Source organism: Triticum aestivum, chromosome 4A (assembly GCF_018294505.1).
Source record: "Triticum aestivum cultivar Chinese Spring chromosome 4A, IWGSC CS RefSeq v2.1, whole genome shotgun sequence".
NCBI lineage: Eukaryota > Viridiplantae > Streptophyta > Magnoliopsida > Poales > Poaceae > Triticum > Triticum aestivum.
In genome coordinates this window covers 693,666,191-693,684,041 of record NC_057803.1, presented here as the reverse complement: position 1 = coordinate 693,684,041, position 17,851 = coordinate 693,666,191, and the positions used below count along the sequence as shown (strand labels likewise).

Here is a 17,851-nt window from a genome sequence, read left to right as displayed (position 1 = left end):
TTGTTGAGCTTTGCAGGTTTTGAGGAATGATGTGATTTTCAAGCCCAAAAAAATATGTTTCAACTACTGTGTAGGTTATTCATGCATATAGACACTAGCCCCTAACACGGTCTATTCTAGACAGACCTCTAGAGAGATCGAAGGATAGGAACATTTTCACTATGGTGTCTACAATGAGTTTACAGACATCGGCATTCTCCAATCTTTGATAGCGTTGTAGTATTTGGATAGGACCTCTTCCGTCTTACGTTTTTTTTCTTTCTGCAATTTTTTTTTGTTTTTATTATTGACGTATTAACTGTGTACATCTTGTTATGCAAAAAGCGAATGTTTCTTTAGTGCGATTGTATTAACTTGATATATGAAAATGTCCTTGTAAAAAAGTAAGTTTGGACTAGCATAGGGTCAGCATCCGACAGCGTTAAAACAGGTTATCTTCAAGTCGGCGTGTAGCGATGACACCGACCGCACCAGGCTCCACAGGTCGCCGTCGCTGGTGTCAGAGGAAGCGTGTAGTGTGTCGCCGCCGGAGTAAGCCGTGGCGCTACCGAGCTCGTCCACGATGGACATGCCGTTCATTGTCTTGGCCGAAGCGGGGTCGGAGAGGCCGTTGAGCTCGTAGGCTGCGAGCCGGTCGAGAGCGTCCCAGTCGCTGCCGTACTTGCTCGGCAGCGGCAGGAGGCCGCCGGGGACGACGTGCTCGAGCTGCGGCAGCCTCATGAACTTTTGGTATAGGGTGCTGTTGCGGTTGTGGCACGCGCTGTCGATCAGGTCGTCCAGTGCTGGCGATGATGGGTTGGTGGGCTTGGTCTCCTGCTTGCACGGGGTCGTGGTCGAGCGGCCATGCATGTACTGGTTGAGGATGTGGTCGAGCGCGTCGTGATGCTGCTGCATCTGGGTCGCCTTGGCGTGGTCGCTGGCGGTGGCCACCGTCGATGAGCAGTTGCTCCGGCCGCGCTCCATGGCACCGACGCCGACCAGCTTGTTGGACGCCGCGGCAACACCGCCGCCGTTCTGGCCTACTTGGTGCTGCACGACGATGTTCTTCTTCTTGAACACCCTGCAGATGACCCACCCGTCCTCCTGCGCCACGCCGCGCATCTGCTCATATGATAAGGATAACACCATCACTTAATTTGCATCAGATCGATCGGTCGGTAATTAGATTAAGCTAATTATGCATGGTGTTGAATTTTCGAATGGAAGGTACCACTCCCACTCCTTTTCTAAAAAAGGTACTACTCCCACTACCTGAGCCAGCTCAAAAGGTATGTCGATGGATCTAAAGTCCTCGATCAATCATCCATGCATGCGCAGATGCACGAACGTAGTGTTTGACCGGAGAAAAGGTCGCTCGATAACGGAGGTTTGTTAATTACTACCACGGTCCTGGTTTATAGGTTTTATGCCAAACTCTGATCATTTAACTAAGAAAATAATAATGCGTGTTATCAAAAATTATATCATTGAATTCATATTTAAACATAGCAATGATTTTATTTTTTATTACGTGCATTAACATTTGTTAGTTAAACTTAACATCAAAATTTAGCCTGAAATGCGAAGGAATCAATAAATCAGGATGGAGGTAGTCGTAATTTGTCATATGCCGGTGTCTCCACGTGCAAAGGTTCACATACTATTCGACCAATTCATGTTCCCACCGTTCATTTGGCACATACCAGTAGCAGTAGTATCAAGAGACTAAGAGAGTGTTAACTCTGAAGTAATTTATGGAGATGCATTCTTGCAAAGCTTGGTTAAACAATTAGTTGATGTCGGATACGTGTATGTCTAGTATTAGTATATGTGATGCTATCATATATGTGATGTCGGATTGTATGCTTGTTCTTTTAATTACTTTTTTATTTAAGAGAAACACTAAATAGATTGTATTTGTGACGCCGACCTGTCGAAAGGAAATCCCAGCTCCCACTAGCAAAATAGTACAAGTAATTAACGCATTGCATTATGTCATATGTGTCCCCATTCCCAACCACCACCTGGACATCATCTTCACTAGACTTGGTCGTCTACAGTGTCGCATATGTGCCAAGTGAGCATACACCTAAGTAAGTACGTACATAGTACACTTAATTATCGCATGCATGCACAACTAGCGAGCTATCTTCATCCCTGTCGGCCGGCCGGCCGGCCACCGTGCCTGCAGTCCAACGTACTAGCTACAAGTATATTGTACACTGTGGACAGCAAGTACGTACCGGCGATGAGGAGCCGGAGTGGTAGCTAGCGTTGCCGGCGGCTGGGTTGGCGGAGTTGTTGCCCGGGGTTGCGGCGTCATCGAGGCGGTACTCGTGCATGATCCAGTCGGACTTGTGTCCGTGCGGGGCGCGGCCCTTGTAGAAGACGAGCGTCTTGCGCGTGCCGATGGTGCCGGAGCCGGAGGCGGAGTAGATGGCCTTGTCCCGGCCGGTGGCCTTCCAGAACCCGGCGCCGGTGGCGCGGTTGGTGCGCGTCCCCGTCGGGTACTTCTTGTCCTTGTGGCTGAACAAGTACCAGTCGTTCTGCGGGCCAGTGCCGATCCTGCACCGCTCTGCATGCACGCGTTTTTCCATGGCCAATTAGTTCAACATCCATACAGGAGTACCAACGGGAGAGTAGACGATGAACGAAGGAACTCGTAAACTGACCTTGGATGTCCCATGGCTCGAGCTTGTTGAGGTCGACATCGCGGATGACGTCGAGGTCGATGCGCTGCGAGGCCGCCTTCTTGGCGAGGTAGTAGGTGAGCAGCTCCTCCTCCGTTGGGTGGAAACGGAACCCCGGCGGCACCTCCGACTGCCCGTTCACAGAGATGCTCATGGTCGATCGGAGGGAGCAGGAGTGGAGGGGAGACGATGGAGCCGAATGAAGTTGTTGCCGGTGATGGGGTACAAGGAGGCAACTACAACGGACGTGGGTGTTTATATATAGCTGCTGATCGGTCGAGCGAGCAGAGCACACTGCTAGCTAAGGCGACAGCTCTAGCTCCAGCTAGCTAGCTAAGGGAAATGCCACCAACTTTGAGAGGGAAAGGCCAAGGCGACAGTGGCCCCCGCCGGCAAGGGGCCAACATCCGGAGCCATGACACGCGACCGTAAAAATCTGCCGGTTCCATGGCCACCGCCTGCCGGGTAAAATCATCAGGTTCCATGGCCACCGCAACCACCACTACCACAGCACTAACAACATCATCGATCAGCGACAGGAACGGTGTCACGATGTCATAAATTAAGAGGAAATTAAGCTTCAGGAAGTAAAAGATGTGCGTGTGCCAGCCGTTTCTCTCTTTTCTTTCATCTTCAGGAAGTAAATTAAGTGGAAATTAAGCATCACAAGGTACTAAAAGTTGCATTGCCCGGTCTTTGTTGGAGGATTGGAGCAGGACTAGATCCCTTACTTTGGCTAGCCGACGATCGATCGAGGTTAGCTATTGGAGGGAAGAAAGCGCAAAGCAACGGGACAGCTTTTTTGACTTTTGCGAAACCGATAATGAAATGTGTTCGATCCTGTGCAAATCTGTCTCCTGCTTTTCTTTCCTGCAGGAGCCAAAAGCTGACATGGAGACTTCAAATCTGTAGAAATAATTCCCTTTGTCAATTATTCATCGCATAAGTCATCACAGTAGAACAACACATGTTGACTTTAGATTTCACGCTTTGTTGTATATTCATGGCGTAAATAATACCTAATTCGTTGACCAAATTTTTAGAGGGGATTGTAGTTTATTGATTGTTAATTTGAAGATATGCATGACCGATTTTGTAGAGAGAATTGTAGTTTATTGTTTGTTTATTTGAAGATATGCATGCTCTCATGCGGATTATTGTTTTATAAGCTGTTTCTACTTATCAGTTTAATAGAAAAATGAGAAGCCTGTCGAGATAGGAAAGATGGGCCGGACTTTGGTCGATCATAGACTTCCAATGCTTCACAGAAGATCTATTAAATGATAAATTGGCGTTGGGTTTCCATATCCTTGTGGTGCTGACATAAGTGCACGCTAAGCTTTTCAAAGACTCGTGAAACGACCAGGTGTCATGTATGATTTTTGGGTCCGGTTTCCTTAGCAAGTGTGGTCTTTCCAGTTTTCCTTAATTAACCATGTCATGTACTATGATTTTTGGGTCGGGTTGCCCTTGTTAAGTGGACCACCTCTGTTTTTCTTAATGCATTGCGGGATGTAAGGTCCGGCTTGCGAAACTATTGCAGCCTTAGCATGTTGCTGGTAAATTCAGAATAGAGACGCATCTGATACCTGCCTGATTCGTATAGCTTCAACACATACACGCATAGCTATAGGGATCAGGGCGAAACACTATAGGTATTATGACCGAAACAGCTTATGAAAAAGTGATACAAATAATACATCTCACATGAGATAAGATCCAGTATTACATCCAACTCACATACATTATGGTGTGACGGACTAGGCGGCGCAGAATCTTCTCCTAGACACTAGGCGCACGATAGCCGCCCATGACGGGGGCATGGCGGTAGACGGATCTAGAGGGCTGCGCGGGTGGGGACATGGTGACTGGAGGACAACCATCTGATGGTTAGTGGTTGGCAGAGCACTGGCGGGGTTCCTGGGAGACATAGATGTGTCGGGTCTTGAGGGTGTGCCCTCGTCCAGATCTGGAACTATGAAATTTGGCCCGATGAAAACCTGCTTCCTTGGTTGCGCGGCTTATCGCCGCGGCGGTGGCTGGGTTTTGCCACCGGTCCCTGTCCTCGGCTGCACTGTTCAATTGGGGGATAGATCCAGGTGGAATCAAGCCCCCCGGTGCTGGAGGTCCACTTTTTTGTTGACCGGTGGCAGTCTAGCTCTATGTCAGTCATGTCCGCGCTAAGGTGCAACCATGGAAGTGAACTCATGGTCTGATAGCTCTCCTATATGTATCCACTGACGGGTCCAGACCAGTGAACTCATGGATGTCTATTTTGCGTGTAAGTGTTGTATATGCCCTTATCTCCTCGATAACCTTCCGAACACGATCAAATGGGCAAGGTATCTAGGACGCCCGGCTAAGACATCGAATGCAGAGGTTGTATACTACTGCCTCCGTTCCTAAATATTTGTCTTTCTGGACATTTCAACAAGTGACTACATATGGAGCAAAATAAGTGAATCTACACTCTAAAATATGTCTATATACATCCGTATGTGGTAGTCCATTTGAAATCTCTAAAAAGACAAATATTTAGGAACGGAGGGAGTACAATAGTTTTACACACGTCAGCGTTAAACTCAACCGAAGTCACCAGTTGAATTCTATCCCTTTGATGATGACAAGTGAGCTAATCCATGTGTTTTATGTAAAGTAAAAAAAGTGTGTAAAATGTGGTTCCTGCTTTCTTTTTTTTTTCCTTTTTCTTCTTTTTATTATGCGGGAAAAGTGGGTATTTATTCCTCAGAAATAGCGTTACAGTCAGCTAATACAAGTTTACGACACTATCTGGGACATGATGCAACCAACAAGCGGTGCTATCCACAGTCCTTCCTACATTAGCTAGACTCAGAAATAGAGCTAATTCCCGCTGCGTCTCCATCAGATGTCCCAGATGGGCTAACTTAACTGGCCGCACGGCAACGAAACCCGTTGCGCGTACTGCGCACACATGCTCCACAAACACAAGGAATGAACCTGGGCAGGTAGCAGACGCTTCTCCACCCCCCCCCCCCCCCCCCCCCCCATTTCCGACTTGACCCGTACGTGCACGTATGCATGCCCGGGCGCGCGCACGTTGTTTGCGCGGCCCCATGCCCCCAGGGATAAGTCGTCGCCCCGGCGCGTCGTCCAGCCCGGCCTATCTTCTCCGTGTTGCAAGTGCAAGCCCCTGCGATAGCCCCAAGTCGATCGTACACACACATGGTGGCCGCATGCCCCCGCGGCCCGAGCTCACGTCGTCGAGGCCGGCCTATCTTCTCCGTGCTGCAAGCCGCGCGATAGCCCCAAGTCGATCGTACGCACACATGGTCGCCGCAGGCGCCCGCTGTCTCCCGCGCGCGCGCGTCATGGGGACCGGCCGGCCGCCCGTGCATGCACCTACGAGCGAGCGAGGGTCGGCACGCACGCACGACCCGTCCCACGGTGCCGTCACTGCCTTGACGGCACGGCGCCAGCCGAGCACGGTGGGTGGCTTCCGCGGCAAGTTCGTCTTATCCGTGCGCTAGCCCTTTCGCCTTCCAATTGCCAAAAAGGAAAGGAGCGACGACGACGCTGTCTGGTTGGAGAGTGGAGACTTGCTTGGAGGTGGTTGTGGCGCGTCAATTCGCGCGCTGACTACTGTGTCTGCTGAGTGTCTCCCTTCCCCGGCGGTCTCGGACTCTCGTCGCCTTTGCCGACGCGCTCGACCCGCTCGATCATGCTCGCCCACGTACGGCCGGCGGTTGGCGATGGCCCTTCAAATCGCGCGCTGACTACTGTGTCTGCTGCGCCCTCTCTCCTTTCTTTTCGTTTGAAAAATGGGTAATATCACGGCGCCTGCCGACTACCTACACCCGAAGATCCTGTTGCCACCACTCCTCCGTGTATGTGTCTCCGTGGATCGGTGGATCGCACGAGCTGTGCATGTATCACTGTTGCTGCAGCAGGAGTCGCTCGGCGAGTCACCGTGCGTACTAAACGATGAGTTAAATTAATCAAGAATGTTGTCAACGATGGCGGACAGATCATAGATGGGTGTATGGATTGGGCGGACGACGTGCGGCTGGATCTAATCTAAACTAATCCGAACCAATCCGAGCGTGTCGATTTCTAACGCGCCCCGTGCACGTGATGATGAGTTTTACCGGCAATGATGGGTTGATTTGAGTGACGGCAACTTTCTCATCTTTTACCAGAAAAGTGCACCGGTCCAGCCGGTTGATTTCTGCTCGTCGAGGCAGTATTTCAGCGGCAGATTACAGGGATGTGATGGAATGGGTGGGTGGACGATCATTGGCTCTACTATAGTCGGCATGCCTCCGTGACATAGGGATGTAAAACCGGGTTCTGTTCAGTTTTCTTTTTGGCGGTGCGGTGTTTATTACGCCCATTTTTTTAACACAGCACAGACACAAGCACTCACATACACGCACATATACTCAACACTATGAACACACACACGCATATCTTATCCCTATGATCACCTCCGAAAGACTGAGCCGGCATATAATCTTGAAATTTACGAAATCACCATAGGCACCTCGTCGTCGACGGAAACGCTCCTCCCGCTGAATGAGCATCGCTGGAAATTCTGAAATAAATCCAGGAATAAATGTGAGCACCAGGACTTGAATCCTGGTGGGCTGGGATACCACAGTCCCTCTAACCATCTAACCACAAGTTGGTTCGCGCGCCATTGACATCCCTATCGTGCATGACACGTACATATCGTATGTGTCCTATGTGTATAACTGTATGTACATACAGCAAACTACTCCCTTGATTCCTAAATATTTGTCTTTTTATAGATTTCAAATGGACTATCACATATGGATGTATATAGACATATTTTAGAGTGTAGATTCACACATTTTTCTTCGTATGTAGTCACTTGTTGAAATCTCTAGAAAGACAAATATTTAGGAACGGATGGAGTAATGGATAAGGCATATGCATGCATTTCAATTGTCGTAGTGTTGTAGTAGTATTGTTGTTGCTCACTAGCCTACTGGGAGAGACGTTTCCTCTTCCCCTTTCTTATTCGAATCATGGATGCATCTATCCCATCCATTATGTTGCTTAAAGGAGATATGAAGCGGATATGAAGCGTCAGGGGGCATGCTTCTAGCGCTTGAAATCACCGTGAGAGGGGGCATCACATCTTCTAGTGGACACTCTACTGCAAGATTTGGCTCACATACTGTTCCCATGAGTTTATGTAATCACCGTGGCATTTTCGTCATCATGTCCCGGCTCAGCACCCTGCTTTCGCGGGATGGTTATCGGTCGCATGGCAACGTTCACATCGCTTTTGCAAGAACAAGATATATGACCAGGCACTGGACACGTCATCCAGGTCTAGGCCAAGAGGTATTTCTTGCAAAGTCTGCCAGCATGGTGGAATGACTTTGATTCAGTGGTGCTACTTAGGTATCAGGTTTTGAGTTCAAGTAGAAAACCCTAAATGTAACCTTAGTTGGTTGAACTGGTAGTGGCGATTTTTCATGCTATTACCTGGTTGAAGTCATCGCTTGGAGTTTGTTTGGGCTTGATCTTTAGGATGAAAATCCACCGTTCCCTTCACTGAGGCGATGTTTTCGCAGAACTATTATTGTTTTTTTCTTTGCGGGTAAAAACTATTATTGTTGTCCTTGTGTTGTCAAGGGAGAGTTTGTTACTCGTGGCTTTGGCGTTGTTTTATTTTTGTGTCATCACTTTCCCTTTCTCTAGATGTTTTCGCGGGCTCTAGCATAGTTGCGGTAATGCCGGTGTCAGCCAAATACTAATGTATTCCTCTTTTTTATTGAAAAAGCTATAGAACCAGCACGTAATGTTGGATCCAGAAAAGGAAGAAAATAAGGCAAGAGCTAGCAAAAGGGAAATGATGTGAAAACTAGCGTGTGGAAAAAAAGTAAAGCCATCCGCAGGTTTACCGACGGGCGTACAACCCATGCTATGCTAGCTGGAACCCAGACGCTGCCACACATCCATCATCCGACAGCGCCTCCACCGCTCCAAGGCTCCACCCGGCCGGCCGGCCGAGTAGACTGGGTATCTATCCTATCCAGGCACCGAAAGCTAGCTGGGTCCTGTAGAATCTTCACTACTTATACTAGCTGCTCGGTCACTGCAGCAGCGCCAGCGACGCTGGTAGCCGGGTCACCACGTAGCTAGCACGCCCTGCCACTAGTAGAAAACAGGGCTGGCCAGCCAAGAGCCGGGATCAATGGGGGTATTAGACCCGATTCGTGAGCCCAGGGGGCCGGTCGAGGCCTCCTGGGCATTGGTCCCGATTCGTGTGGAACCATTTGTCCCGGTTCGAGCCACGAATCAGGACCAATGGTCCTCGCTGATAGCCCACAACCATTGGTCCCGATTCTTGGCTTGAACCGGGACAGAAGGGGTGGCTTTAGTCCCGGTTCATGCCACGAATCGGGACAAATAACTTGCCTATATATACCCCATCGCCGCGGCAGAGCACTCCAGTGCTCTATTTTTTGAATCCGGTGAGAAGAGGGCATTTGTGTACTCTAGTTCACCTCCTATGCACATGATGTGTTTGATGAAATGCCCGAGCCACACTAGTTAAGCTTTCTCCTCTCGAAGCTCGACCTCGGAGCTCCATTTTTTTCGAGATTTGTCTAGATTTAGCGGTCCGTCACGCCCCGTCCCCGTTTTCACCGCCGTTGATCGCCCGCGCCGATCTCGTCGCCGGCACCACCGTGGTGAGCCTCTTGTTCTTATCTTCTTTCTGATACTTGTCTGATTTTCTTACTTTAGGTAGATATTTGTCTGATTTTCTTACTTTTGACACACATAATTATATATAATGCACGCAGATGAACCAACAATGGATGTATGGTGATAGACACACCTCAGAGTACATTAAAGGCGTGCATAATTTTCTCGAAAAGTGGCTGAGGCAAACAAGCAGAATGGTTTTATGTGTTGTCCATGCACTAAATGTGAGAATACGAAGTCTTACTCTGACCGGAAAATCCTTCACACCCACCTGCTTTATAAGGGTTTCATGCCACACTATAATTTTTGGACGAGGCACGGAGAAATAGGGGTTATGATGAAAGAGGGCGAAGAAGAAGAGGATGATGACAACTATGTGCCCCATGAATACGGTTATGCTGCAACGTGGAGAGCTGCTGAAGATCAAGAGGAACCTGACGATGTGCCCGATGATGCTGCAACGGGGGAAGCTGCTGAAGATCAAGAGGAACCAGACGATGTGCCCGATGATGATCTCCGCCGGGTCATTGTCGATGCAAGGACGCAATGCGAAAGTCAAAAGGAGAAGCTGAAGTTCGATCGCATGTTAGAGGATCACAAAAAAAAAGTTATACCCCAATTGTGAAGATGGCAACACAAAGCTGGGTACCGTACTGGAATTGCTGCAGTGGAAGGCAGAGAATCTGTGCCTGACAAAGGATTTGAGAAGCTATTGAAAATATTGAAGAAGAAGCTTCCAAAGAATAATGAATTTCCCGACAGTACGTACGCAGCAAAGAAGGTCGTATGCCCTCTAGGATTGGAGGTGCAGAAGATACATGCATGCCCTAATGACTGCATCCTCTACCGCGGTGCGTACGAGGATTTGAACGCATGCCCGGTATGCGGTGCATTGCGGTATAAGATCAGACGAGATGACCCTGGTGATGTTGACGGCGAGCCCCGCAGGAAGAGAGTTCCTGCGAAGGTGATGTGGTATGCTCCTATAATACCACGGTTGAAACGACTGTTCAGAAAGAAAGAGCATGCCAAGTTGATGCGATGCCACAGTGAGGACCGTAAGAAAGACGGGAAGTTGAGAGCACCCGCTGACGGTTTGCAGTGGAGAAAAATCGAGAGAGAGTACTGGGTTGAGTTTGGACATGACCCAAGGAACGTATGGTTTGGTTAAAGCGCGAATGGCATTAATCCTTTCGGGGAGCAGAGCAGCAATCACAGCACCTGGCCCTTGACTCTATGTATGTATAACCTTCCTCCTTGGATGTGCATGAAGCGGAAGTTCATTATGATGTCAGTTCTCATCCAAGGCCCTAAGCAACCCGGCAACGACATTGATGTGTACCTAAGGCCATTAGTTCAAGAACTTTTACAGCTGTGGAATGGAAACGGTGTACGTGCGTGGGATGAGCACAAACAGGAGGAATTTAACCTGCACGCGTTGCTGTTTGTAACCATCAACGATTGGCCCGCTCTCAGTAACCTTTCAGGACAGACAAACAAGGGATACCACGCATGCATGCACTGTTTAGCTGACACTGAAAGTATATACCTGGGAAGCTGCAGGAAGAATGTATACCTGGGCCATCATCGATTTCTTCCGACCAACCATCAATGTCGAAAGAAAGGCAAGCATTTCAAAGGCGAGGCAGATCACCAGAAGAAGCCCGCCATGCGTACCGGTGATCACGTACTTGCTATGGTCAATGATTTACACGTAATCTTTGGAAAGGGTCCCAGCGGACTAGCTGTTCCGAGTGACGCTGGGGGACACGCACCCATGTGGAAGAAGAAATCTATATTTTGGGACATACCCTACTGGAAAGACCTAGAGGTCCGCTCTTCGATCGACGTGATGCACGTGACGAAGAACCTTTGCATCAACCTGCTAGGCTTCTTGGGCGTGTATGGAAAGACAAAAGATACAGATGAGGCACAGGAGGACCTGCAACGTTTGTACGAAAAAGACAGCATGCCTTCAAAGCAGTATGAAGGTCCTGCCAGCTACGCTCTTACCAAAGAAGAGAAGGAAATCTTCTTTGAATGTCTGCTTAGTATGAAGGTCCCGACTGGCTTCTCGTCGAATATAAAGGGAATAATAAATATGGCAGAGAAAAAGTTCCAGAACCTAAAGTCTCATGACTGCCACGTGATTATGACGCAACTGCTTCCGGTTGCATTGAGGGGGCTTCTACCGGAAAACGTCCTATTAGCCATTGTGAAGCTATGTGCATTCCTCAATACAATCTCTCAGAAGGTGATCGATCCAGAAATCATACCAAGGCTAAGGAGTGATGTGGTGCAATGTCTTGTCAGTTTTGAGCTGGTGTTCTCACCAAACTTCTTCAATATCATGATGCACGTCCTAGTTCATCTAGTTGACAAGATTGTCATTCTGGGCCCTGTATTTCTACACAATATGTACCCCTTTGAGAGGTTCATGGGAGTCCTAAAGAAATATGTCTGTAACAGCGCTAGGCCAGAAGGAAGCATCTCCATGGGCCATCAAACAGAGGATGTCATTGGGTTTTGTGTTGACTTCATTCCTGACCTTAAGAAGATAGGTCTTCCTAAATCGTGGTATGAGGGGAGATTGACTGGAAAAGACACGCTTGGAGGGAAGACAATAATATGTAGGGACGGATATTCTTGGTCTCAAGCACACTGCAGAGTTCTACAGAACTCTACCTTAGTGACCCCTTATGTCGATGAACACGAGAACAGTCTGCGCTCCAAACATCCGGAGCAGTGCGATGACTGGATTACATGTGAACACATCAGTACTTTCAGCAGTTGGTTGGAAACACATCTTAGAGATGAAAACACTGTTTGTGATGAGCTGGACTCGTTGTCCAGGGGACCATCTTCGACTGTTACGATTTGGAAAGGATACAAGATAAATGGGAATACATTTTACACGTTCGCCCAAGATCAAAAGAGCACCAACCAAAACAACGGTGTCCGCTTTGATGCAGCCACCGAGAGGGGAAAGGACACATATTATGGTTACATAGTGGACATATGGGAAATTGACTACGGAGTAGATTTTAAGGTCCCTTTGTTTAAGTGCAAATGGGTCAATCTGTCAGGAGGCGGGGTACAGGTAGACCCACAGTACGGAATGACAACAGTGGATCTAAACAATCTTGGGTACACTGACGAACCGTTCGTCCAAGCCAATGATGTGGCACAGGTTATCTATGTGAAGGACATGTCTACTAAACCGAGAAAAAGAAAAAAGAAGGAAGCGAATACATCATACGATGAGACAAAGCGCCACATAGTTCTTTCAGGAAAAAGGGACATCGCGAGAGTGAAGAGCAAGACAGACATGTCTGAAGATTATGAAAAGTTTCATGAAATTCCTCCCTTCAAAGTCAAGGCTGACCCAAGCATCCTGATAAATGATGAAGATTATCCATGGTTACGACACAATAAGGAAAGGACACAAGCGAAAAAAAGTGAAGACTTTCTCCCGCAACTATTATGATGATACCATGCCAACTTTCAACCTTTTTGTAGTTCATTTGAAATGCAGGTTGTAACAGACAAGTTTCCGTATGAAATCCCGATTGTCCGTTTTGCACACGAAGTGCATCCAGTTTTTGTCGTAACCATCTCAACTTTCTTGCATATCCTATGTGGATGAAATGATGATACCATGCCAAAATAAAAGAGAATCAACTAAAAGAAAATAAACCTCTAGTGGAATCAACTAAAAAGCTTTTATAAACCTCTAGTATCATTGAAACTAAAATTATATAAAATTTTGTTACAAACTTTAATAGCAAAAAGAATTATCATAAAAGAAAATAAATAAGTAATTAGAATTTTGTTAAAAACATTAAAAGCAAAAAGAATTATCATAAAAGAAAATAAATAAGTAGCCTTAGAACTGGTACTAAAGGAATCAACTAAAAAGCTTTTATAAACCTCTAGTATTATTGAAACTAGAATTATATAGAATTTTGTTACAAACTTTAATAGCAAAAAGAATTATCATAAAATAAAATAAATAAGTAATTAGAATTTTGTTCAAAACATTAAAAGCAAAAAGAATTATCATAACAGAAAATAAATAAGTAATTAGAATTTTGCTACAAACTTTAATAGCAAAAAGAATTATCGTAAAAGAAAATAAATAAGTAATTAGAAACAAAAAAGAAAGCAAAAAAACTGGATTTTTTTTTTAAAAAAGTCCCAACTATAGGCCACCACGGCGTGCATACGACTAGAAACCCATTACTAGGGCTAGGATGCAGGCCCGCAGTAGGCCCAATAGGCCCACAAGCACAGAGAGTTATTTTAGGCCCGTAAGCCTGCAGTAGAGAGGAGCTCGAAGTGGTTGGTTCGGCAGGGCTTATAAACCACTCCGAGGTGGGACTAAACATAACACCGCACCACGCCAATTCCAGCACACGACCTTTGGTCCCGGTTGGTGGCACCAACCGGGACTAAAGGGACGCATTGGTCCCGGTTCGTGGCACCAACCGGGACCAATGCACACCTTTAGTCCCGGTTTGTGGCACCAACCGGGACCAAAGGTCTCTGTTTCCCGCCCTTTGGGCTGCTGAAAAGAGGCCTTTGGTCCCGGTTGGTGCCACAAACCGGGACTAAAGGTGTGCATTGGTCCCGGTTGGTGCCATGAATCGGGACCAATGCTCTGCCTATATAAGCGGCACTCGCGAAGATTTGGTTCAATTCGTTCTTCCCCGCCGCCCGACGCCGCTATGCTGCCCGTCCATCTCCGCCTCGTCGTCGCCGTCGTCGCCCCGCGTCATCCCGTGCTGCCCCGACTCCGTCGCCGCCCCCGCCCCGCGATGCCGCCGACCCCTGCCCGTTGCCGCCCTTCCCCGGCCCGCGCCACACCGCCTCACCGTCGACCATCGCCGCGCTGCCCCGCCCCGCGCCGCACCTCGCCGTCGGCGTCCCCGTCACCGTCGTCGTGAGCAAAATTTTTGCTAATTTAATTTTATGTTAGTAGTAGTTAATTTAGATGTGTAGTTAATTGAGTTAGATTTTTTTAGATTTTTTTGTTATATTTTTTTGCAGTTCATAGATTTTTTTGTTAGATGTGTAGTAATTTAGATGTGTAGTTCATATATTTTTCTGTTAGATTTTTTTCATATTGTGTAATTAATTTCTTCATATTGTGTTAGATTTTTTTTCTGTTAATAGATTTTTTTGGTGATATTATTGTTGAATATGCATGTTTGTATGTTCATATATATGCAAAGATCGAATATGTCAAATTTTTATGTTTTTTTTTCTTTTCATAGAAATTTTTTGATTTTTTTCTGTTGTAATTTTATTCATAGAATTTTAATGATTTTTTTGTTCATAGTATTTTCTTTGTCAATTTATTGTGTATGTATAGGAAAATTGTGAATGATTGAAGTCATTTATGAATATGTTCATATTTAGAATAGAGGAAAAAGGAAAAAAATAGGAAGAGAAAGTGCTTAATATAATTAGTTAGAAAAATAATAGAACTATAGTTGAAATAGTTTATTTTTAGTAAGTACTACTTTATTTATTTATAGTAAGTGCTTAGTAGTTGAACTAGTTGATTTAATTAATAAAACTACTTTATTTAACTATATATAGAAGTAGTTCCCGCATCAACGTCGGCGATGCCTATTCCGCATCCTCGTCGTCGTCGACTCGACGGTGGAGGCCTGCTTGATCAGGGCCATGTTCGGGACTGGGCTCCGTCGGGCTGGTATTGGGAGATGCTTCCTTTCGGGGGACGTAGGTTGGTGAGGAGGCAGCCCGTTGTTGACTCGATCCTTGTTTGGTGGCGGTCGCGTGGGTCAGTGACGGTGCCGAGGCTTCGGGACACCGTGGAGGTGGTATGTCACCGTGTCAGCGAGGAGGACGAGCACGTCCGTCGTTACATGGTTGCATTGGAGGGCAGGTTCGACAATACCTGGCAGTTTCTTCAGGGATCTCACTGGAGCTATGATCCTGTGATGGTTCCTTATCTTTGAGTGTCCACCGCCCGCGACGATACCCGTCGGGCGCTACGGTTCTAGCTGTATTAGTGATAATATTCGACGATGTACGGACACAAGAGATGATGTACTTTTGTTTATAATTAAGTGCATGCTAATTTGAATACTACTTTATTTTATGATTTGGTTTAGCTTATTGAATGCTCATATTGGAAAAGTACTCCTACTTTGAATGCTAAAATTGGAGAGCACTATGCAGAAATCTAGGAGCCCCCTCCATCATCCACGCCGTCGTGGTGGTAGCTTCTCCTTCATTCCCGTGTGCTAGACAATTTGGTGTAATAATGCACTCGGGAATGAAAAGAGGAGCTACGTATCATCACCGATAGTCAACCCATGATTAATAATAATGATATAATTTAGTTTTTTTAGTACATATATTTAATTGTACAAGTTTAATATTTGAATTATGAACATAGGCCGGAAATGTCGTACTCATACGATGAAAACCGCCTGGGGGAGTGCGACTGGTGCCACGATGATCGAGATATGTGCGACAGGTTCATTGAGCTGGACGAAGATCGGCGCTTTAGCATTAAGCTCGAGGAGACCTTCGATGTTCATACGGTACGCAATGACGACAATAGTTTTTTCGTAATTAAGCACGACTTCAACTATTTTAACGTGTATTTTTTATCTTTTCCAACTAGCTTATCCCATGCTATGCAAGACCCTATGTCTTGGAGAGGATGGGTTTTGAAGACCATGAAATTATGGAAACCAAAACAATTCTCCTAAGGATCCATCATGGTGTGGATTTTAAAGTAAAGATGTACAATGCTGAGAGTGTAACCCATTTTAGTTGCAAAAATTGGGAAGCACTTTGCAAGATGTATGGTTTTGATGAGGGTATGTTTGTCACCATGGATCTTGGTGATCCTACAATCGAGCAAGACAATATGGACATTTGGGTCCTTTTGGATACACCTCCAATTCTTCCCCCATGTGAGCTTAACATAGTTATTAAGTAATTTATATTGTTTATTTCAGAATAGTTGACAGCTTATTTTCATTCTTCAAAGAATGTGCGGAAGATGGTAGACAAAACCCACTACACCGATGGCTCCGAATTAACTTATAAGGAGAAAAATCATCTGATCGCATTTTATACTGATCTTGAGAATTACAATGTCTACAATCGAACTCATCAACATTATGGTCAATACGTGCCACTAGTGCACGTGTTGAACTATGGTAACTACCATGGAGATACCCTGGTAAGACTTTTTACTATTATGACATCCGTGCATCTTTTTGCATACTTCTAAAACTAGTACATCATTGCTAACTACAAAGTTATTACTATGTTTTTCAACTGATAATCCCAAATGATTGTGTGCCTCATCTGATGTATACGCACGGTAGCCTTCATGTTTTGAACATACAACCAGGTCGTCCTACGAATCTCAATTGTCCATATCGGATTTCTAAAAGAAGTGGACACATGACAATCAAAGAATGGAAAAAATGTATGAACAGTCGTAAGGAGCTTCTTGGAAGGAAAAGGAAGCGAAGCGCAAGAATTGGAGACAGTATGATCTTCACTCTTCTTAATGGAGAGTCAGGGTCTATATTGTTTTATGCTATTTTACCTTAAGGGTGTTTAGGTCCTAACTGATACTGATGATCATGTGCTAAGAACAATTATGTAGGGTTGGGTTCGATGACTATGAGGATGATGATCGTATGACTTATTATTAATAACGAGTAGAAGTTGTATGATGATGCATGATTAGTAGGACTTGTTATTATATATGATGATGTATGATGCGAGCATGCATGAGTTATTATATATCAGCGGGTGAAATGAACATAGCAGTAGCGTTGGTAAATCAAGGACGAAGATATAAGAAAGGACACTTCTCTCTATTAGCTAGCTAATAACAACCTAAAATTAACCCTCAAAACCCCTAAACCAGCCATTTAAAAAAAAAAAAAAAAAAAAAAACCTCAGCTCCAGCCATGCCTTTTGGTCCCGGTATATGTTACCAACCAGGACCAAAGGCCCCCCTGCCTGGGCTGCCCGCAGCGGCCACGTGGATGCCCATCTGTCCTGGTTCGTGTAAGAACCGGGACTAAAGGGGGGAGGCATTAGTAACGACCTATTAGTCCCGGTTCAAGAACCGGGACTAAAGGCCCTTACGAACCGGGACAAATGTCCTGTTTTCTACTAGTGTGCGCACGGGAAGAATATTTGTTGGCTCCTTTTTCACCTTTGGCAATATCACCATCATACACGGGATTTCACTTTGTCTCCTCCGTCGCCGTCGTAGCTCGTCGCCTCGCGGCCGTGGTGCGTGTCCGAGTCTCCCTGGGCACACATACACTTGGACCTTCTACATGCCAGCTGCAACAATAAGTTACCCATCTTTTCTGTTTGTTGTTGTTTGTTTATTTTGTTGTTCCTACACCTGAACTGGCTAGCTGAGAGCTAGGCTTGCATTGGCT

At 46.2% G+C, this 17,851-nt stretch overlaps 1 protein-coding gene across 1 annotated transcript; it reads right to left on the bottom strand.

The window, feature by feature from the left end:
* Window positions 1-247: 247 nt before the first annotated feature.
* Window positions 248-2,889, bottom strand: LOC123083183 (NAC domain-containing protein 43). Its single transcript, XM_044505293.1, has 3 exons — window positions 2,652-2,889; window positions 2,223-2,554; window positions 248-1,101 (listed from the first exon to the last, which is right to left on the bottom strand). Exons 1-3 carry the CDS (start codon window positions 2,821-2,823, stop codon window positions 406-408), a joined length of 1,200 nt encoding a protein of 399 aa, XP_044361228.1. The 5' UTR covers window positions 2,824-2,889; the 3' UTR covers window positions 248-405.
* Window positions 2,890-17,851: the final 14,962 nt, after the last annotated feature.

Bases quoted from the DNA above. Each gene is read 5' to 3' on its own strand.
- LOC123083183 (XM_044505293.1), bottom strand. From the start codon at position 2,823: ATGAGCATCTCTGTGAACGGGCAGTCGGAGGTGCCGCCGGGGTTCCGT. The intron at 2,555-2,651 runs GTCAGTTTACGA...GCGTGCATGCAG, and splicing joins CGAGCCATGGGACATCCAAG to AGCGGTGCAGGATCGGCACT. The intron at 1,102-2,222 runs GTACGTACTTGC...TCATATGAGCAG, and splicing joins ACTCCGGCTCCTCATCGCCG to ATGCGCGGCGTGGCGCAGGA.